The 24,445-nt window shown below is 38.6% G+C and overlaps 1 protein-coding gene across 12 annotated transcripts in view; it reads right to left on the bottom strand.

Annotated features, from left to right (window-relative positions):
• Positions 1-24,445, bottom strand: part of LOC124151768 (calcium-activated potassium channel slowpoke-like) — a 135,223-nt gene that overhangs the window by 29,810 nt on the left and 80,968 nt on the right. For 10 of the 12 annotated variants that reach the window (XM_048392157.1, XM_048392156.1, XM_048392155.1 and 7 more), the window contains exons 6-15: positions 21,829-21,980; positions 20,204-20,374; positions 17,453-17,544; positions 17,076-17,186; positions 15,298-15,403; positions 14,707-14,859; positions 7,818-7,973; positions 5,181-5,255; positions 848-960; positions 49-207 (exon numbers count right to left, since the gene is read on the bottom strand). In XM_048392157.1, the coding sequence (XP_048248114.1) occupies positions 49-207; positions 848-960; positions 5,181-5,255; positions 7,818-7,973; positions 14,707-14,859; positions 15,298-15,403; positions 17,076-17,186; positions 17,453-17,544; positions 20,204-20,374; positions 21,829-21,980 (1,288 nt within the window). The remainder of the gene's footprint in view (positions 1-48; positions 208-847; positions 961-5,180; positions 5,256-7,817; positions 7,974-14,706; positions 14,860-15,297; positions 15,404-17,075; positions 17,187-17,452; positions 17,545-20,203; positions 20,375-21,828; positions 21,981-24,445) is intronic. The other 2 variants (XM_048392163.1, XM_048392160.1) reach the window with 1 other exon arrangement.

Here is a 24,445-nt window from a genome sequence, read left to right as displayed (position 1 = left end):
GTAGCAATACATCACCTCATGATACATCATTGCCCGGGAGTGACCCACCTTTTGACCTCCTCCGCAGACTCGGCTATGAAGAATCCCTGCGTGGCATTCTCTATCTTCACCTTAGGTCCGGGATTAATAGCAAGAGTGCTCTCCCTTGTATCCTCTTGCCGGACTTCTATTGCCAGTAGAAGGAGCTTCAGCTTGACAAAACACAACCTAGAACACACGATAAACAAGGAAACTGAAACAGAGTCTGCTCGGTGAACTTGTTGCAAACTCATGGCAACCAACAATATGTATCAGGCAAAGAACAGGCCATGAGTGCCCCATTTGGGAACATCGTTCTATGCTAAGTTTTCTTGTTTACCAGTTGATATTACCTCTCACTAGAGTGAATGAGTGAGTATTGCTTTACTCCACTTTTAGCACTATTTCAGCAATATCATGACGGGGGACACCAGAAATGGGCTTCACACATTGTACCAAAAGGGAAGAATCAAACCCGGGTCTTCAGCGTGACGAGCGAACACTTTAACCACTAGACTACCAAGACGCCACTCTCTCACTAGAAAGTTTAAAAGAAAAAATAAGGAAAATATTTGTCTTAATGTTGTTTCTTACTTCACCCTGCTGTCTTCCATCTATACCACAGCAGGCTGTAAATAATGGGCAATGGGTCAACTCAGTCTCACACTGACAATAAATCAGCAATGCATGTCCCACGTGAGGCACCAAGGCATCTGACCATTTTGATTAGGATTCCAAGGAAGGAACATTTGTAACTGAGAACCTCAAAAACCCAAAGGGACCTGTTAATAAAATGGCAGTAGAAGACAGGAAGTGACTTGTTACATACTCTGCCGCCTCCGGGAAGGTCATGCCGTTGAAGGCGCTGGACAAGTACTCCGTGTACATCTCCATGGCCGTCCCCCTCATATAGTCCGCCTGCCACTGAGCTCGATCAACACCCTGCAATGTCAAGGATGTAAAGTCATTAACTCCAACATGGTGCTGAACTCTGACTTATAGTAGATCTGATGAAGGTGTTAGCACAGCAATCACAAACAAATTTCCACCTTATCTTATTACTTTCATTGTTCTTACAGGTACATATATATGTTATCTATCTCATAGCATTTATTCACCTGATGAAGGAGTAAGAATGTTGTGTTTCTCATAATTAAGAAGTTGACATCCATAGATTCTCTTCCTTATGTGTATCACTTCTAAAATGCCTTTCAAAGACTTAATCACAGACAAGTTTTCCTCTTTCCTTGTTCAAGCAGAGGTTCAGTAAATCACTCACTTTGAACTGCCTAATACTGGTGTAACATTGCACACAATTGGCCAATATAAGCAGTTCAGTAAATCACTCACTTTGAACTGCCTAATACTGGAGTAACATTGCACACAATTGGCCAATATAAACAGTTCAGTTAAATCACTCACTTTGAACTGCCTAATACTGGTGTAACATTGCACACAATTGGCCAATATAAGCAGTTCAGTAAATCACTCACTTTGAACTGCCTAATACTGGAGTAACATTGCACACAATTGGCCAATATAAGCAGTTCAGTAAATCACTCACTTTGAACTGCCTAATACTGGAGTAACATTGCACACAATTGGCCAATATAAGCAGTTCAGTAAATCACTCACTTTGAACTGCCTAATACTGGAGTAACATTGCACACAATTGGCCAATATAAGCAGTTCAGTAAATCACTCACTTTGAACTGCCTAATACTGGAGTAACATTGCACACAATTGGCCAATATAAGCAGTTCAGTAAATCACTCACTTTGAACTGCCTAATACTGGAGTAACATTGCACACAATTGGCCAATATAAGCAGTTCAGTTAAATCACTCACTTTGAACTGCCTAATACTGGTGTAACATTGCACACAATTGGCCAATATAAGCAGTTCAGTAAATAACTCACTTTGAACTGCCTAATACTGGTGTCACATTGCACACAATTGGCAAATATAAGCAGTTCAGTAAATCACTCACTTTGAACTGCCTAATACTGGAGTAACATTGCACACAATTGGCCAATATAAGCAGTTCAGTAAATCACTCACTTTGAACTGCCTAATACTGGAGTAACATTGCACACAATTGGCCAATATAAGCAGTTCAGTAAATCACTCACTTTGAACTGCCTAATACTGGAGTAACATTGCACACAATTGGCCAATATAAGCAGTTCAGTAAATCACTCACTTTGAACTGCCTAATACTGGAGTAACATTGCACACAATTGGCCAATATAAGCAGTTCAGTAAATCACTCACTTTGAACTGCCTAATACTGGAGTAACATTGCACACAATTGGCCAATATAAGCAGTTCAGTTAAATCACTCACTTTGAACTGCCTAATACTGGTGTAACATTGCACACAATTGGCCAATATAAGCAGTTCAGTAAATCACTCACTTTGAACTGCCTAATACTGGTGTCACATTGCACACAATTGGCCAATATAAGCAGTTCAGTAAATCACTCACTTTGAACTGCCTAATACTGGAGTAACATTGCACACAATTGGCCAATATAAGCAGTTCAGTAAATCACTCACTTTGAACTGCCTAATACTGGTGTAACATTGCACACAATTGGCCAATATAAGCAGTTCAGTAAATCACTCACTTTGAACTGCCTAATACTGGAGTAACATTGCACACAATTGGCCAATATAAGCAGTTCAGTAAATCACTCACTTTGAACTGCCTAATACTGGTGTAACATTGCACACAATTGGCCAATATAAGCAGTTCAGTAAATCACTCACTTTGAACTGCCTAATACTGGTGTAACATTGCACACAATTGGCAAATATAAGCAGTTCAGTTAAATCACTCACTTTGAACTGCCTAATACTGGAGTAACATTGCACACAATTGGCCAATATAAGCATGAAAGTGCTAGAGTTTCATGTTTGATGTGGACATATCCTTGGACATAAAAGTTTCTCATAAGACAATACCTCCAGCCAAACACAGGAACATATTAATGCACACCCTGTAGATGCAGTTTTATTTCAAGTCTACCAAATACCTGTCATTGAATAACTACTGATTTTTTTCTTAATAAAACTGACCAAGGACATAAGATTTTCAACACAACAATGCTGTCTACACGATTAAAGATACATATGGGTGAATTCTTTATGATATTTCAACTGGTCAACCAGTGAACTAACTATCCTAATGCTTTATGACTAGCTATCATAATGCTTCATGACTAGCTATCCTAATGTTTTATGCTATTTCATGTCAACTGGTTCACTAACTAGCCTAATGCTTAAAGATACCTACGTCATCTGGTTAACTAACTAGCCAACTGAAGTACTATAAGAAGGTATCTTAAACAGTTAGGGCTGAAAGAAGAAAATCTATCTGAAATTGAATAACCTTCTATAAAATTAGGCAACTTTGTGAAATCTAAAGCTAAACATAACCTTTGGAAATGTTCATTACTCATAGATTACCTGTGGTATCTTATGTTGCAAGTCAAATAGGAAGTAACACATGACGTTAGATAATAAATGATTTCATTAAATGTGACGAAATGGATTCAGGAATATTCTTTAATCAACACTAATACAAACATCAGTGTTTCCTTCATAACACAATCTGTACCTTGAGGGTGAGTGAGTGAGTGAGTTTGATTTTGTGCCAGTTATAGTGATATTCAAACCACGGTACACCTTAGACACCATGTTTGGAATCAAACCTTGGTGGAAGCCAAACCCTTGTTCTACTCCACCACCTAGTACCTTAAAAGATAATCCCACACAGTCAATGTTAGTGATTCCAAACATCTTCTAGCAGTGTGTTAGTCCCTTCAATAGCTTAGGTTATAAAGGCTATTTCTCCATGTTAAACATTCTTTCAACTGTTACAGCTGAACTCAGCAAGCTTCTGTTATATTGAAGGAAATAAGGTGGTGGAATGGGGTTTAACATCACGTCCAAGATTGTTGCACTTACATAGCGATGTGCATGTACATGTGTGTGGCTGCTTGTACTAGTCCGAACTAGCACCAGGCAGGGTAACAACAAGTACCACCTTTTTAATGTCTTTTGGTATGACCAGGCCTGGGATCGAACCCCGGACCTTCCGCTCTCTGGGTGGACGCTCCATCACTGGACCACGGAGGCGGTCCCTGAATGAAATAAGGAAATCTAGGACTCATCCTTTAAGGTAAAAACCTGTGCTGTGATGATCTGACTATAGTAGTAAGTGAGTGGATGTTGTTTAATTCTGTGATCAGCATATTGGCCAATAATGACCTTTGGACCAGACAAACCAACTACTGAAAGCATGAGCAGTGACCACACAATCAAACAAGTCACTTATCCTGACCACCAGCATTAGACTAGACAGGGGACTGGGTCCCAGTGGTCAGGCCAACAAGTTCATGACCATCTCGATTTGCAATCCTCTTTAGTCAGTCTTACAACAAGCATTGAGTCTGGGATAATTCAGCCATCAAATCCCAATGGGATGTTCTAACTATGTTCAATAAACACAATAAGCAGCATCACGCACATTACATTTATGGCAGCATGTGCAACACCACTGAAGGGATATCAAGGTCATGCTCTTGTTGTGAGGTCTTTTTGAAATGTTGCTACAGCATGTATTGAAGTCATATTAATTAAGGTGAAAGTTCTTGTATTTGTGGTTTGCTGTTTAACACTGGACTCAGCAATATTCCGGCTGTATGATGATGGCCTGTACATAATCACGTCTAGACCAGAATCCAGTGATTGACGCTATGAACATCCATCTCAACAAGTTGGATTAATTGACACCAATTAACCAAGTCGCGAGCCTGACGTCCTGATGCATTTGGTCACCCCTTACAACCAGCATAGTTTGCTGGAAACCTATAGTCTGATCCAGAATTCTTGCAATATTGAAATCATTTTGAACATTTGAACAAGTCTCACTGCACACATTGAAGTGATATCAAAATAACACCCTTGTTGAATTGAAGTGATTTGAAATAGCAACACAGCAAGTCTTGAAGTGATATCAAAGTAACACCCTTGTTATACTGAAGTGATTTGAAACAGTAACACAGCATGTCCCGAAGTGATTTAGACAATTGCTCTTGTACGTGTTGAAGTGATAGTTAAGTAACACCACTGCATGTTTTGAAGTGATACTAACGCTCTTGTACACGTTGAAGGGAAATTCATCTGACAACGATGGCGCCATGATTCCACTTCCAGGCACCGCCAGCTGCTGTAGGAGGCAACACATGTCACATAGGCCCATACCTACTATGTATTAGTAGTGTTAGTGATTTAGAAAACTTACGCCCAGAAACTCTCCCTGCCAAAGATTACACTGCATACACAAAACATACCCTGAAGCAACACAAACATCCTGATAGAGGTGATAACAGCTGAAATAAAAAGGGAAGACTCTAGGACAACATGCACATCTAAAACAGAAGACAGAAAGTGTCACATAAAATAATGATAAACAGAAGGATTAAAAAAAGGATAAACAGAAGAATTGAACAAAATATAAACAGGAGGATTGAGCACGGGATAAACATGGGGATCAAGCACAGGATAAACAGAAGGATTGAACAAAGGATTAACAGAAGGATTGAACATCAGATGAATATATAAACAGTAGGATTGAACAAAGGATAAACATGCATCAATAAAGAAGACTCATACAACACTTAAAATGGAAAAAGAATAATTCAAAGAATATAATAAAGATAAGTTTTGAAAATTAAAAAGATTTTTTAGAAAGATTATTATTCATTTTACCCTACTGACCATAATTTGAAGTGATCACTTTAACTAAAACATGTTTATGCAATTATTTGTTTAGACTTTTACAGTTTTAAAAATAAAGTTTCTGTTAAATGGCCAAAGTCTTAAGTCAACTATGCTGAAAGAGATACACTCAGAACGAGGTTTGAGCACTCACTCTAACAAATAAAGCAAGTGTTTAGTGGTGAAGCAATCACAGAATAATACATGGAGGTACAAGGTGTCTTACATTAACTTCGAAACGAGCACCCAATATGGAATCACTGTTTGCCACTAGTAACTGATCCTAGTATCGGTACTGTGAGGCTTGTGATGTAGCATACACAATGTTCCTTCTGTATCAATGCAATCGTAAGGCAATACTTTTCATATTTTGCTCTTTATTGATCCACCAAACCAAAATTTCACAAATGTGGAATTATAAATTTTGAAGACTGTCATTGTTTTTTAATTCCTTCGTTGTAAGTTAATATATTTCACTAAAAGACAAATTTTATTGTAGATCAAAATCTGAGCATTTTGTCCCCTGCAGTACTCACCCTGGTCTCACTGAAACACTGATCAGAGCTCATGCGTTGAGTGAGTGAGTGAGTTGGGTTTAACACCGTTTTGAACAGTATTTCAGTTATGCCACTGCGTGTCAGCTTGATGTGGGGGGGAAAGCCCGAAGTGGTGCAGGTCTCAGACGTTTACCACTTTGGTAAAACCCACAAGCATGTGTATGGTGCTAACAAACCTAGAAACATAATCGGGGCAAACCAGGAATCAAACCCACTCATGCATTGAAGGAATACAGGTTAATTACCAGAAGGAAATTAAAAGAATTAGGATTTATACGAAACAATTGTATTTTGATGTATAGTAACTCATTATGCTGGTAGTGATTTCTATTTACATGCAAAACAAGTTGCTGTGAGGTGGCCCTTGTTGTTCTCACTGTATCTCACACATGAGCCATGCAAACATCAATCATTATAAGAAACACATGCCTTTCTCAAATACTGTATTCCACGTAATAAGCGCCCAGGGCGCTCTCAAAATTACAAATAGGGGGCTCTTATTAGAAGATTCTTTTGGTGAAAATAAACAGAGTTGAAAGATAAATTTCGTCTTTTATGCTGACAGACTGAAATGTTTATATACGACCAATGTATTTCTCCAGAATTTAAATGCCCATAATTAAGGGTGCATAAATAAGTCTTGTGTACATTGATCAATCGGAAAGGGTATTAATTGGGATTGTTCACTAGCCAATATATAGCCGTGGGCGCTTATTACGTTGAATACGGTAACTGCTGTGAGTTTCTCACAGTGCTGTAAGGTGAGGGGAGCTAACTCTTCTCCTGTCTCCAGCTATTAGACTACCCTGTCCTTTATACTAGCTGTTACACTCACTTCCACATTCAAAGTCATGTAGGATGTCCTAACAGACAGTTTGACATTCAGAGAAAGATAACTACCGTACATTCCAACCCACTCATTTCTTCACAAATCCCTGGATCCCAAGATAGTACTTGTTGTCAGAGACACACATGAAGACATGCATGCACACAGACAGAGATACAGAGACAGAGACATGCACACACAGAGACACAGACATGCACATCCCCACACACAAACATGTACACACACAGACACAGCCATTGTTTGAAGGATCTCATAGTGATCAATATGGCCTGGAGGACAGATGTCGTAATACCTTCAGCCCTTTCTCCATGGCCAACCCACTTGGCTATATGTTGAAGTGAACAGCTTGTCCTTTCAGTGAAGTACCCACCCTATGCCCCACCCTCTTCACCAAGTTCCCCATACACAATCACACCCACCCACCCACCATCACCACCATTACAACTCCCAACCCACCACCATAACTACCTGCCCAAACATCACAAACACCTACCCTCCCACCATCACACCCACCCACCCACCATCACAACCACCCACCCACCATCATCACCATTACAACTACCAACCCACCACCATAACTACCTGCCCCACCATCACAAACACCTACCTGCTTGTAGGACCTCATGGTAAAGAGGTTGGCCATGAGGGTTGAGAATCCAGGTGCTAGACAGCTCTGGGCGATGAATCCGAGTTTAAGTTCTGCAATACACACAGCATCATCCCCTCGTTTCCAGTCCCAGCTCGGGATGTTCAGCAGGTATGCCTGGAGAGCACAACATGATAGTTTCAACATTAGCTTTACTGTAGGTGCCAAGGTGGCACCAGTTAACAACATCAGCTACGTGGCTCAACTGGACATACCTACGAAGTATAAATGAATAGATGTTGTTTTATACCACAGTCAGCAATGTTACAGTATACTGTAATGGCTGCCTGTGAGAAGTCCAGTACTGACAAGGTAATCAGGTGGCCATTGTGGCACAATGACACAAGAAAACTAAGTCATCCATTGTGACCAACTGATCCATATTTTTGAAGGATCTCAGGACCAGCATGGTACTAGGGATCTGTTCTTCCCTGGAAACTCCACATCTGTATATAGGCTTCTTAAAATAAACGTCTTTTTGTCTGACCCACTCCTAGTATTATATTTTTAAGCACTGTTAGGAAATGACTTTTACAAATAAAATTTCACTTTTTATGTCAGTCACTTCAAGCCCATACTTAATTATCAAGGGTATCATATCTGGATAATCAAGGATGACTTGAACCAAGTTGAATAGGACATAGCCAAAAATGAATCAAGTTTCCTTTTATAGATATGTAAACTACAAAGAAATAATGAAATAAAACAAAATTTTCCTTCTCTGCTCATCATGCGAAACAAGAACATATTTTTACACTATATTTTTTTTATGCATACAAATTATTCCAAACTGGTCATTCTTTATTAGGGGCAGTGGGGTAGCCTAGTGGTTAAAGTGTTCGCTAGCCACACCGAAAACCCGGGTTTGATTCCCCACATGGGTACAAAGTGTGAAGCCTGTTTCTGGTGTCCCCATATCACTGTGATATTGCTAAAAGTAAATACTCACTCACTCACTCACTCATTCACTGTTTGTCTGTTGTTTAACGCCGCACTCAGCAACATTCCAGCTATATGACGGCGGTGTGCAAACAATCGAGTCTGGACCAGACAATCCAGTTATTGACATCATGAGCATGGATCCACGCAATTGGGATACAATTACATGCATCAATCAAGTCAGCGAGTCTGACCACCCGATCCTGTTAGTCGCCTCTTACGACAAGCATAGTCGCCTTTTACGGCAAGCATGGGTTGCTGAAGACCTATTCCACCCCGGATCTTCATGGGTCCACTCACTCATTCTTTTTTAAATTAATTGTGTTTAATACATTATTTTCCAACACTAACTTAAACCTGTTTGTCTTAGGTAATAACTATAACTGGTTTTAACTCATCAGTTACATGTTCAAATATAACATGTTCAGTGAACTACTGAAAGGACAGTTTTTTAAACAAGTAAACGACAACCTCCTTGCACACTAGCACTTTTGTCATGAAGATTGCTTGAAAGGCAGTTGTTACTAGCACAGCAAGACATGTTCGTCATGAACACCTGGTGTCATCATTGATTTACAACGATCCATTTACATAATTTTCATCAGTATTTTGCCTTTTATGCCCTAAGGAATATGTTTGAGCACATTTTCGAGACTGATTATTCTCTGGCACTGAGTTTTTGAAATCTCTTATAAATAATTTGAGAGGTACTATTGTGCATGGTCACTCATTCACCAAACCGATTTGAGTTGAACGTCCATCGTAACTCCCATGCTTTAACACACACTTCCGATAGTTGTAGTGCTGAGATCCCACTGTGAAAGGAGCCCACGATCAATAACCTCAAGATTAGAGTGACACACCAACAGTTGGCCTGAGCGATGGAGTCATGTGTCCTTGTCTTCTGCCGGGGTCGCAAATGACCTTGACATTCATTTGTGACCACTTGTGTCATTCCGGGACAAGTTGGATGGAGACTTGTACCGAGTCTATGGCAACATTACTGTCTGGGTTCCATCTTCACTCAAGTGGAGATATAGAATTTTATAGTCAGCCTGCTTAACTACCGTACTCTCAAAAGAGATGCATAATCTTACAGTGATATCTTCTTCAAACAGTTGCTATTAATTTCCAGTTGAGATTCTTGGAAAAATTAAGTACCGTAATATTCTTGCTTGTGTTTAGATAAAAAAAACACCTTAAAAACCATGCATAAAAACAAAAGATATCAAGGAGGCATATTTTGAATGAAATGCTTGTAGCTATGCATGTTGACTGATTTGTTGTGTTCTAATACTAATCGATAGGGTTCGTCTAATGCAAGGGGTCAAGTATGATGAACGCTTGATCACATACATATTCATACATTCAAAAACAAGCCCAACAGGCAGCAATCAAGATGTCTCTCTGAAAGACCTCAAATGTTTTTGTCATCCCTGTCCTCATCTGAATGGGAATTAAGACAAGATGAATCTCATCATTCATCATTACTTGTCATACAATCTGATTGGTAGGTCGCTCTCCTGCAAACACTCAGATGGTCAACAGGAACATTAACCAGATTCTTACTGTTGTAAACTGACATGCAAATAAAACATTTAAATTCACTTCCATCCTAGAATTTGTGTTCTGTACAATGCACAAATATATAGGATTCTTTTTAATTCTGATCAGAGTTGTTTCAACAGGAAAGAAAATTTTGAGGTGTGCCTTTAATTTTTATCTCAACATGCTTAAAAACAAATTCAAAGGATTAGGGCCATTTTGATCTGCAAATAGGTGAGTAGAAAGGTGGAATATTGAAACAAAGACATAAATTACATTATCATCAAAATACAATAACGACCAAAATGAATGATTAAAATCTGATCTTGCTATCGCTACACATAGATCTGAGGACATCCATTTCAGATAACGTCAGAACGACCATTCTCAACTTTGACCGACCAAGGAAAGGACAAACAGGAAGTCGACATTAACCAATCAGAGCAGCTTTCTCCAACTTCAAGGACTAGTTTTAAACAAAGTTCTCATTTCAAAATTTGAAAACTGAACAAAAGAAAAATGTGTTATGTCTAATAGATGGCCAGGATTATATCGCATTACTTTCTTTCCACAGGCTATGGATAGTCTCTTCTGTTCAAATATTTATCCCATAGAAGCGAGAGAGAGACAACAATTTTAACAGAATCAGTTGTACAGCTTGTAACTGTTGTTCGGATGCCTCATGTTAACCTTTTTGAGGTTGCATGAAAACCTGATGGCACTAAGACCTGATTTAATGAGATCGGGTTTCACATGGCTGTGAGCAATATATCACTGCAGGAACACAAGAAATCATTTTCACAAATTGCATCCATTGGGAAATCAAACCCAGGCCTTTGACATGACAAATGAATGCTTTAACCACAAGGTTAGCCCTACGCCTATGACCAAACTGATACGTTGTCATAGTCTCATACAAACACATGGAGCAAGCATCAATTCCTTGGAGAATACAATCTAAACGCGAAGCAGAATAATTAGTGTTCATGAACCTTGCTTTACAAGGTAATGTGATGATAGAGTAATAATGACAGACACATCAAAAGCCTACCTAGAAACATTGGCCATAATTTTCAATTATTTATTTCCTATTGAGTACATCTGAAGCCGCCATGAAACACTGCCAATTGTGAGGTCAATGCTAATAATATCATCCTACAACTGCTTCACTTTTACCAGGCTTATCTGCTTAGTGTCATCTAATATTCCTGTGGTCAACACTACTGGTCAGACAGGTGTCTAGATGTGTCTTGTAAGGGAAAATGGCCACATGTACTTTGGTGACTACAGGTCTCATATGGTTAAAAACTTCGAAACCATGTTCCTTGTAATGGATACAAGTAGTGTCATCATTAATTTTCATTATTTGTTGTAACAGAGCTGGAATAAACTGCTCTGGCAATAAAATTAATATTAACGTAACATCTGTTTCATCATTATTGTGTGCATGTTTGATTAAAGACATTGGATTATGTATGTTGACACATAATTCCATATACTATTCAAAAGAGGTTAAAGAACACCGCTTTTTGTCATTGACTATAGTCAATCTGTCAATCAGTTGTTATTGAACTTCTTCTGAGTAGCATAATGACATTACTGGGTGATGTGGGGTTATATGTCAAGTGTTAAAAATCTAAAACATATCACTGCATGACTTCAGAGCCCTAAATAAAGATGACCTTTTAGTGTATTTGGATTACATTTTTTTAGGACGTTTTAAACCATACTGTTTAAAGGGGCACTCATCTCTAGCTTCTTCCCGGCTGTCTAACACTGCCCACTGGGCACACCAACTGCTGTTAGTCCTGTTGCTTGCTTATAGTCTGGAAGGTAATTTAGGGTACCGACGTTGAGACGCCCAACGCTAACACTGTATTCTTGATTCCCGAGCACCCTTTCAAGTTGAGTTGATTGGTTCAACTGTGTCATATGGCCCTGTGATGCAGGGGTAGCATTATGCAGATGGCTGTTTCACTGAATGCTCGTTCCACCTGTGATGAACAGGTCTGGTTGTCGATGAAATATAGTGATAGCTAAATAGACAGATTTTCTATTCATGCACCGATTGTCTTCAAATGTAATATCCAGTTATGTATGACTGTTTAATAATCTCTTACCAACTTTGACTGGAGTAGGTCCAAGAGTTTTTCAGATATTGTAGTAAACATCGGTACCTTAAATTACCTTCCAGACTATAGTCGAGTTGCTCGCTTATCTCAACTGAGCGTGACATAAGAATGGGCTACTTTCTCTAAGGACTAACTTTGAGGCTTGATCTATGAAGATTTCAATATTACAAAGAGTGCATGTTAATTAATTTCTTCAACCTAAACAAACTGACAAAAAGAATAATGGAAGCTCATTGGATGTCGTTATCAATTTGGAAATACCCCAAGTGGTTATAGTTTAATTAAAAAAGTATCTCTCCAGTGAAAGCATTTAGGATTTCGGATTGTGTGGATAATACCATTACGACTCCCTTGTTGTCATCCATGCTTCCTGGTATAACCCTACACTTATGTATTTGTTGCCATTCACTTGATGCTCACTTCATGAATTTATTACAACTATAATTAGTGGCAGTGCCACTCAGATTACCTGACAAAGGTGCCCATTTGGCATTTCTTGTGTCAGGGGTAACTATTCAATCCGAATCCAGGTTTGAAGTGGGGTGAAACGTATGTCATGTAACATGCACGTGACCATGCAGCAAGGGAGGAATGACCATTTGAGTTACAAAACAAAACATCCATCAAAGGATTAACTGAAAATGCATTGATTGATTAATCACTGTTATTCACTAAAGCAGACAGAATAGACCAATATCTGGCTGTGAAGTGCCTATGTAAAAACAACATACTTTATTCAAAGGATTAACAGCTTTTTCAGTCAATTTGTATAACTGAATATTTAGGCATTTAATAAATTGCCTAAGTGAACCTTTTTGTCATTTTACACATTGACTATAGCATATACACACGATCAAATAAGCAAAACCTTTTCAAGATTTAATTCTCAGCTCCCTGGGGAGTATACAACCCAAGCTGCCTGTAGGGTGGTAGAACAGTCACACTAAAATCTAATCCTGCCAGGTACCTATTCATTGAGGGTGAACAGAAGCAATATCGAAATATCGAACGATGTGACTAGCCTACAGAGACACATGTGTGACATGTGCTTCAGTGTGGGGCAGGACTGAAGCCCTAGACAGACCTACATGACAATGACCCCGGGGCAAGAATAGGGTAGGGGATGACTGACTGTGGCAGACATCTGGTGCCCACACTGTTATTTCATTTTACAATCTCCCTTTGGAATACATGTTTAAATCATAATAACTATGGGCTCCCTAATACTGTAATCAGTTTATCTCTGAATCTAGGACAGGATTAGACACAGTGAGTGAGTGAGTTGGGTTTAACACTGTTTTTTAACAGTATTCCAGTTATATCACGGCATGTCAGCTTAATGTGGGAGGAAAGCCCGAAGTGATGCAGGTCTTAGACGTTTACCACTTCGGTGAAACCCACAAGCACTGTATGGTGCTGACAAACCAAGAAACATAATCGGGGTGAACTAGGATTCAAACCCACATAGGTTTCTGGCGTGCCTAAGAGACGCAACTCTGCACAGCAAATCGCTGCGCCTCAGATGACTGGGCCACCCGTGCCCCCAATCAGACACAGTAAAACGATTAGGCAATAGATATGGCAGTCCTAATTGAAGTCTAAAAGTAATAAGTAGGATGAAAAATAATAATGTAATTTCATGTGAAAATTTTTCAGAATTTTTCAGAATGGTCGCCACCATTGAGAATCTCTGATGTGGGTTTTCACTTCAACATTTTCGTTAGGCCTAGTCGTTAGGCCTAGGGAAACATGTGGTCAATAGCTCCACATTCATGAAATTCATCATGTGGCATTAATGTACTGTTTGTCAGAAAGATGTGGTGTTTTGAGTTCCGAAGAAATATTGGTGTAAATGCAATTAGTTCCCTATCTGCACCCGTAATGACTGACATTAAGATGACTTGAGTGTGTTTTACACAACAACCAATCAGAGACCGTGTATTACCGATGTGAATTGAAAGCATGGCTCTCATTGGTCAGTATAGGCTTGCTGTAGAATGCTTGATGTCACTGGTACATTACCAATCTGCTCTACGTGATGTTTTATGCATGTAAATAATTCGTGAAAAAAATGACAAAAATTGTAATTTTGGGTATGACAAATATAAAAGTGGAATTTTAAGCTCAAAATCTTAACTATTTTGCCAAAATTGTAATGGTTGGCATTTCTGGGTAACAACCATACATGAATTTAACCTCACAAACGGCTGTAAATCATTAGAGGTCAGACTCACCTTGTTATGATATTGCAGGAGCTGCACAATAACTTTTATTTCGGAATGGTAGTTTTTTATTGATATGACTCTCATGATGTTGGCTGCATCCTCCTGGTCAGGGTCTTCACAGTACTTGTTGGCCAGGACCAGACAAGCGTCACCTTGACGAATCTGCAAACAGAGTGGCTGAGTGAATTTGTAGTCATGGCAACAGTGCTTGCTTGTTGGCCAGGACCAGACAGGCATCACCTTGACGAATTTGCAAACAGAGTGGCTGAGTGAATTTGTAGTCATGGCAACAGTGCTTGCTTGTTGGCCAGAAGCAGAAAGGTATCTCACAGAAAGGGGTGAGTGATTTTGTTGTCATGGCAACAGTGCTGGGCAGGACCAGACAGGCGCCAGCCGCCTTGACAAATCTGCAAACAGAGTGAGTGAAGTAATCGGGGCAACCATACTTTTAGGCTTGGACAAGACTAAACACACTTGAGACTATCATAATCACCGGCTCAAAATGTTGGCAAATAGTGTCAACCATCAAGTCCCAACTAATTGTTATTTTGTTATTTTGAGTATTAATCCTTGCAATAAATGATATTGAACATTCCATACCTTAACTCTTTCCAAGTCATTGGCATCCATGACCGTGCCCTGGAAAAACTCTACTTGTGTAAAGTGACGTTTTAGAAGACCTTCCAATTCCAGGTCTGGCAACATCCTGGAAAAGAATATGTTCAGTTTAATGTCTGACAAACTTGTAAATGCCTTTGTTTCTGAAACTACTGAGGTGGTGGGTTCCATGCAGGGAGTAAGGTGAAGTTTACAATTTCAGCCATACCAAAGTGTGTCATCCTGAAGTGGGAAGAAGAGCCCACAGTGAGAAAACACAAGGTTCATAGTTAAGGCTTGTTAAGGATGTCTGCGGGTTTGTTTTTAACTTGTTTTTAGATAGGTATTATTAAAATCTTGATGACATCATCTGACTCTCCAATTAAAACAAAGGTTCATGTGTATTCTTTGCAGCTTGGCTCACTTAATAACTACTGCACCAAAAACACTTTTAATAATGGAGGCCTATAGGGAAACCACACACTGTCTCTACAGTTTTACATAAACGTATGTTTACAGTAGTGTAATTACTAGAATAGTATTTAACTTCATAAAATATTTAGCCACATATAGATAAAACATTCATCTAAAAGCAAATAGAATAATTCCTATCTGTTAGTCTGCTAATTTTATATTAAATACATCCAGTAACAAATGTGCACATTTACATATTCCATCTATTTCTAAAGTGCAGTGACATTCCAATGATGTGCTACAGTATGTCTACTGTATGATGTCTGGAGACAGGGTTACAATGCAGTGACACTCCAATGATGTGCTACAGTATGTCTACTGTATGATGTCTGGAGACAGGGTTACAATGCAGTGACACACCAATGATGTGCTACAGTATGTCTACTGTATGATGTCTGGAGACAGGGTTACAATGCAGTGACACTCCAATGATGTGCTACAGTATGTCTACTGTATGATGTCTGGAGACAGGGTTACAATGCAGTGACACTCCAATGATGTGCTACAGTATGTCTACTGTATGATGTCTGGAGACAGGGTTACAATGCAGTGACACTCCAATGATGTGCTACAGTATGTCTACTGTATGATGTCTGGAGACAGGGTTACAATGCAGTGACACTCCAATGATGTGCTACAGTATGTCTATTGTATGATGTCTGGAGACAGGGTTACAATGCAGTGACACTCCAATGATGTGCTACAGTATGTCTACTGTATGATGTCTGGAGACAGGGTTACAATGCAGTGACACACCAATGATGTGCTACAGTATGTCTACTGTATGATGTCACGATGCAGCGGTATCATTGTTCAAAGAATGTTTAGATACTACCCTCATTCAGTTTTGCAGAAGCAATACATAACGTGTCGTAATTGTGAAATGATTCACTTTTTGTTTGTTATATAACTCTCTATATATGACAATTTGACTTAAGTCTATGATTCTCGCCTGCAGACTCATACCAGCAAGCTTTCTTAGGGCAGCGCCTCTGTTTATCCCTGTACAAAATGGCTCCCTTTTTAATACAGTAAATTGTAAATGGTATAAATATTGATTTTGCTTGGTCCTGTCAGCCATAAATTCAGTTCCAGAAATCGCTACAACACTGATACAAAGGTAACTGCCCAAGCCAGTTATCCCAAGATAATTTACCTGATTAATCACTGGAATAAGTTCAGTACCAGGCATTGCCACTAGTCGAAAGGCATTATCTGATTAGGAAAATCCTCCATTTTTCCTCTAATGGAAGGAATGGTTAACTCTTAATTTGAAATAAAATTGGTATTTTGAAGACAATGCATACTTGTGTATGAAGACAATCTCCACATCCACATCTTCTCGGTCTTTGTGCAAGAAATCCTTTAAGAAATTGGACACCGATTCGAAGGTGATGTGACCACACACAACAATATGTCTGAAATAAAATTCAAAACAAGAATAACTGACATATTTCAGGAAATTAGAATTGAGAGCTTAAACAATTCTGACATTTGGAAGATAATCTTTTCAAAAATCATAATGTTAAAAATACAGTTAAAATAATTTTTAATTCTTTTATTAAAAAATGTCTGGAATTATGTTGAAATGATAACTTTATTTATTAATAATGATAAAAAAATGTACGGAAAAGAAACAAAAAAGATAGTAGATACAATCATGAAATAACTGAATTTATATCACCTCTTTCCTCTTTCCTTCTTGTATGTGCCTCCATATTTCTGTCTGCGACCAAGAATTTCTGCTATTTCTGGGATAAAGCTTGCAAACAAACCCTACAAGAGACAGGAAAGTAATAAATAAAATATACATTTCACAATCAATGTTCCACTTTAGTATGGAACGTATCCGTGTATCTATTGGTCACAAATTAAACTGCCATCAAGGGCAAACTTATACTTCATAATATGAAGGGTCTTATCCTCCTGTAAGCAGTTGTGTAACAATAAAGAGACACATAGACACATAGACACCTTGAAGAAATATTAATTTTACTGGTACGATATTTTGTAAAAATAGAACCCTGCCAAAGTGAAACCTGACTGATTTAAAAAAAAGATAATATGGTCTAATGAGGTCAACTCCACTGAGTCAAGAATCAGGAAAGGGGTCACATATTATGTTGTTCATGATACGAACTCACCCTACTTCACGAAGGCTCAATTAATGATACATGAATGATTCTGTTGGGACCCTTATCTTACCAATTAGCAAGTAAATGAGTAAATTAATGAGATCTCTCTGCATTTCATTTTCTTCCTTTATGTCCTAGTCATTGATGAATTATTCATCTCTTAACACACTTCAAAACATATTCCACAACACATATACATCAACGTCTGAGTCACACAGTGCTACTATGGCGCCACACAGAGACACACATGGACTTCTTATATTTTTGCATACTTTTGTACCTATTTGCCATTCTATACATTTTCCCTCAACAGATAAATTATTCACTGAATTGATTTTGGTCTAGACATCTGTACAGTATGTCAATCATATATAAGAGTTATGAAACTGACTCACATCCAATGTATTCGATCAATATTGTATTCAACATGTTCAACAGATTTCTGAAGAGCGACAGCCATTTTGAAAAATCTCATATACAATTTGAAAAAGCAATTTCTTTGATACTTATGGCAATATTCTTCTCATGATAAACCAGATCAATGTAAAAGTCAAATTGCTTTACAGAGTAAATTTTCATGTTGCTGCGGGAGTAACACTAACAAGATACCGTATCACAATCTAGCAATCAATTAATCTCTCTATCATACATAATTGTTATTCAGATGAAGCATTTGGTATTGATTTATATTGACATTCTTGTCATTTACATACAGAACTAGCAATTGATTTATATGCAGGACACAGAATCATTGAATGGCCAATATCCCTGATATAATCTCAACCAGTCTGATCCAATCTCGGGTGAGTTGGAACTAACCTTACACAGTATTCTTCAATCCACAAATCAGAAAAAAATCAGTAGAATAAGTAGAATCAGAAACATCAGTAAAACAGTAGAATTATAAAAATCAGTAGAATCAGACTCTGTCCTTTATTTGATTCTAAAACAACTCTTATCTATCCATAAATAAGTCCTGTCTGTTCTCTATCAATGCTTGACTTGTCAATATTTTATTGATGAATCGTAGATCCAATCGGACATTTCATTGTTAACATGACTACATTGATGTTAGGGAAATGCTTTGATGCATGGCAAAAAGTTTTCCTCTTTTTCAAATATTTTTTTTTAATTCCAAACACGCAATAACCTTGTTGGTTTCCATTCTTTCTTTACATGAACCAAATCCATTTATGTTGATTTTCAAAACAAATTTGTAGTGAAGCAATACAAACATGTACCGGTATGTTACCAATTCTATTTTCTAGATGACAAAGTTATTGACAGAATTAATGTAGTTCCACTGTACAAAAGAACATGACAAACTAATTTATACCTCAACTGTCTGTTCACATTACATATAACTATTCACAGACTGGGATTGCAGACGAAAGTTGCTGGAGCAATATGTGATGATAATTTGAGTTGCCAGAGCAATATGCGGTGATAATTTTGAGTTACCTGAGTAATATTTGATGATAATTTTGAGTTGCCTGAGTAATAGTTGATGATAATTTTGAATTACTGGGATTGGTTCAATTAAAATATTGAACAAGAGTGGTGGAAAAGATCTTCGTTAAAAACAGAATACATTAAGTAAATATTTGAACAATATAATATATATTAATAAATAAACAAAAAGACCTTTCCATAATCATAAGAAATCAAGAGTCCACTGTACAATTCCGACTTTATCATAAGCCTGTTGTTATGAATCACTATGAAATAGTGCTAGTGTGATAGTCTTTTTGATAGGTGGATATGAACTCTGAGAGTGAGTGAGTGAGTGAGTATGGTTTTACGCCGCTTTTAGCAATATTCCAGCAATATCACGGTGGGAGACACCAGAAATGGGCTCCACACATTGTACCCATGTCGGGAATCGAACCCGGGTCTTCAGCGTGACGGGCGAACGCTTTAACCACTAGGCTACTCAACCGCCCTTACGAACTCTGACAAATGAAGTCACCACAACAAATTTACAATGGTGAAGGCCTGAATAAGAGGGATATGAGTTTAGATTTATGATGCTTTAGGCTAAAAGAAAGAAAAGGAAATTTGTCTTAAATCAGTCATTTTACAATGCCACTAAAAAATATTTTTCAAATTTTCTGTGTCATATGCAGACGAGAAACATTTTTGTTATGCAACCTTTGCAGTGGTCCAGCAATATCATGGAGGGGGGACCAAGAATAGGGTCCACACATAGTCCAAATGGGATTCAAACCCAAGTTGGTGTGACTAGCAAACACTTTAACTACTCAGCCACTCAACCATCCTCACAAAAAGACAAGACTTACAATGCTTATGAGGATAAAGACGACGATAAAAGTGCGCCCGAGAACAGTTGTTGCATAGATGTCTCCATACCCCACGGTTGACATGGTTACCAACAGGAAGTAGAGGCACTCCCAGTATGTCAACTTTTGCGGGTTTGAGAAGTCGAAGAAAAAGTCCCCTGAATTCTCAATCTGAAATGGCAAAAGGGTTACAATAACAATAGGAAATAACAAAAACATTAAAAAAAGGCTTAAAAGGTCAATATTTATCACGTGACAGGTCAATACTGATCATGTGACGAGTCAATATTCGTGGTCAGTGTCAGTCATACGATTTGGGGGTCTACATTAAAATGTTTTGTTTCATCATGTGGTATGGATCAACCAATGGAATTGCAAGATTCTAAATAGAGGTATAACAAGATAGAATAATTCAAACGTAAGACAATTGCAATCATAAAATTGGGATTAAAGTATTTGACATTTATGAAATAATATTTTGCTAATTTGACTTTTTGTATGATGCTCGCCAACTGCGACCCTTCACATCAGCAACACCAGAAGATGGATCGAAATGTTGCCAGGGCACATTGACACATGAAACTTTGAGCTGCATAGTCAAGCAGCAACAAACTAAATGACCTCCTTTACAGCTAAGAAGGATTCTTAAGAAAAATGTTTTGCTTTGACAATCCTTGGCTTCATTGATCGGTCTTACTTCATCCTCCTTTCTTCCATAAATGTAAAAATGGACTGTAATGACCTGATACGATTGATAAAGCTGTCTTAAAGCATGGACTTGATAGAACTTAGATGGGACAAAATCACAAGGCCACACAATGACTTTTTTTGTCTATAAAATAACGATATATTGTAAATATTTTAGTTTGAAAATTTCAAGTCTTAATGGGTTTAGTGAGTGAGTTGGGTTTAAAACTGCTTCGAACAGTATTTCAGACATACAATCGTGTTTCAAATTGATGTGTAGATCAGGAAAGCCTGAACGCTTAGACTTATACCAGTTTGGAAAAAGCAATGAAAACAGAAATGGTGCTGATAAACCAACGATCATCATCAGGTAAATCTGGAATTTGAGCCAATGAGCAGTGGATCCTAATCTGCAGAGCCAAGTGTAGCCATAACGTCTTCATCTTGAACAGAATTCTGACTGATCAAGAATACTATAGCTTATATGCTATGTACCTATAACCCCAACATCGCCACAATATAAACGTTACAGCTCTGACAGGAAGAAAAATATTGGACTTGGGTAACAGTAGCTACAGTAATATGCCACAAAATAAACCTATCTTTCATTTGTTTTCATGTTTGAGAAGTGAACATGTGAGTTATCTCCCCTGGTCAGCAACAGTCCTCAGATTGTGTGCAAACCAGGGTTCGGCACAAAGTAGCTGAACATAGCAATCTCTGCTGATAACAAAAATAAATCCCAGAACAATACATAACTAGGGAACATTATAATAGCAAACACTTAAATTATTTGTAATGGTCAAGATAATGTCTATTAGGTGGCTTGAGTTTGAGACACTTGTGATGAAAGTAGCATTGGTACAAAAAATGTGATGGAATCTATAGTTTTAATGGTTTTAGTCCTGGGTCAATGTAGTAGTGTGTGATTCTCTCACCAGGTGGAGGAAGCCGGCTGCAGCGAGCCAGAGACTGACAAAGTATGCCACCAGCTGGACGAGTCGGATCATGGTGCTGGTCTTGAGGATGTTGAGGTACGTCAAGATGTCGGGGATGGACATCAGCCGCAACGCTCTCAGGAACCTCAATCCTGTCAGACACAAGACAGACAAACATAGCTACATCATCTGCATCACTCTCAAGAACCTTAAACCAGACGCAAGACAGACAGCAGCAGACATTAGAGGCAAGACAGACAGACATAGTTACATCATAAGCCTAAACCAGACACAAGACAGACAGCAGCAGACATTAGAGGCAAGGCAGACAGACATAGTTACATCATAAGCCTAAACCAGACACAAGACAGACAGCAGCAGACATTAGAGGCAAGGCAGACAGACAGTTACTGCAGGAAGACAGTTCCAGATAGTGACAACAGACAAACACTTTCAGGAATCTTAAACCTGACAAGATAGACACAATTTTATGGATAACAACTTCTTTAATACTGTAAAAAGCGACGTTTCGGTATAGATCCTTATACCGTTGTCAAGTTGACAACGGTATAAGGATCTATACCGAAACGTCGCTTTTTACAGTATTCAAGAAGTTGTTATCCATAAAATTGTGTCTATCTTTTCATCCGCCAACTTCTAAGTAATGCCTATCAAACAAGTAATCTTAAACCTGTCAGACTTTTATAAAAACTAAGATCTGCATTTGATTCTCAAATGTGCAAAGACCATTTTTGATCTGCCCGGCCATAATATGACTGGGACAGTCCTAAAAGTGGCATAAAATTATACTCACTCACAAATATTTAATTATTAATCCCCAAAGGGACACAACTCATAATGCAGATCATTGAAAGTCAGTGATTGAACAAACGAAAAGCTTCGCACAGCTAAGGGACACAACTCCCATGCAGAGTGAGCTGGATTCCTTCAGGCCATGAGGCCAGGCTTGGTGTATCTTGTGGGCTAATCTATCAGCTATTAAATGCATGATCTCCTTATGGACAGCACAACCATAATATATTTCTTGAGCTTGACATGTCTACACGATGCCTCAAACCCTCGGCAGAACATTTCCTCATGACCGCGTCAAAACATAGTCGACTGTCTTCAAACTCTTTCTAAATAATATTTTATGTGGGAACTTTTTGCTCGGATAGCTGATTGTAGTGAAGTAAACATGCCGTTCCATCTTGCTTTTGAGCTTCGAACAAGAACTATTTCAATGCTATACTGATGTTTTCAGGGTCCCTTTTTAATTATAAAATAGGGTGAGTGAGTGAGTATGGTTTTACCCGCTTTTAGCAATATTCCAGCAATATCACGGCGGGGGACACCAGAAATGGGCTTCACACATTGTACCCATGTCGGGAATCAAACCCAGGTCTGCAGCGTGATGAACAAACGTGTTAACCACTGGGCTACCCGACTGCCCCTCATGAGCTTGACATGTCAACTATAAAATCACAACAAGTATATATTACATAGTGACCTTGTTACAACCAACTGTTGTAACCTTAACTGTTGCAACCTTTATGGGGGTAAACAAAGTGTGTGTGGCACAACAATCATCCTTCAACGATAAGGTTAATAAATAAGCGCACACTCTTCCACTTGACCAACACTCACAAATGCTGCCAAGTACTGTTTTAATGACAAATCACTCATTAGGCAATGCATTGCATGAGCATTGAGCTTGATTGAGGTCGGCCATAGTATTCAAGAACATGGAGCCTCCCATTGAGAGAGCATGGTTTAATGTCCCTTGTAGCAATATTCCAGCAATATCACAGTGGGGGACACCACCTTTGGGCTTCACACATTCTGCCAACCTGTGGAAGCATTGATTGGCATGACAACCATGCCTTAACCATTGTGCTGCCTTACTAAGCGGACCCCTCCAAACCACCTATTAAACACACAATAGATCAGTGAGTATGGCTTTACATTGCTTTCAGCAGTATCACTGAGATTTGGCTTCAAACATATCAGACCCGTGAAGTTCGGGGATAGAATAGTCTTCAGCAACCCATGCTTGCCTTAAAATGTGACTATGCTTGTCATAAGAGGCAACTAACAGGATTGGGTGGTCAGGCTTGCTGACTTGGTTGATGCATGTTATCGTATCCCAATTGCGTGGAGCGATGTTCATGATGTCAATCATAGGATTGTATTGTCCAGACTTGATTATTTACAGACCGCCGTCATATAGCTGGAATATTGCTGACTGCGGCGTTAAACAACCAACAACAAAAAAAGCAAAAAAAAGCTTCAGACATATAATCAATGCAAGGAATCAAACCCAGGTCTTTGGCATGATACTTAAACCACTTGGGCACCTCAGAGCCATCACAAGGGTGTGAGTTTTCTTTTTCATTTTGTCTCAGCAGAGTTGACACGATTGATGAGTGAATAAGTGTTTGGTGTATGTCCGATTACCCAGTCTCTACTGGCTTGCTTACTTTAACTTAATATGGCAATGATACCACAGCATCGCTCAAGTGGGAGCTGTTGGAGTGAGTGAGTGAGTGAGTGAGTGAGTGAACAAGTGTTTGGGTGTGTGATTTGTTGGGTAATATAAGTTGTTGGGTGAGTGAGT

The sequence above is a fragment of the Haliotis rufescens genome, unplaced genomic scaffold (assembly GCF_023055435.1).
Source record: "Haliotis rufescens isolate VD_foot unplaced genomic scaffold, xgHalRufe1.0.p SCAF_11, whole genome shotgun sequence".
Lineage (NCBI taxonomy): Eukaryota > Metazoa > Mollusca > Gastropoda > Lepetellida > Haliotidae > Haliotis > Haliotis rufescens.
The sequence above is the reverse complement of the archived record's forward strand: the minus strand, read 5'-3'. Positions and strand labels throughout refer to the sequence as shown.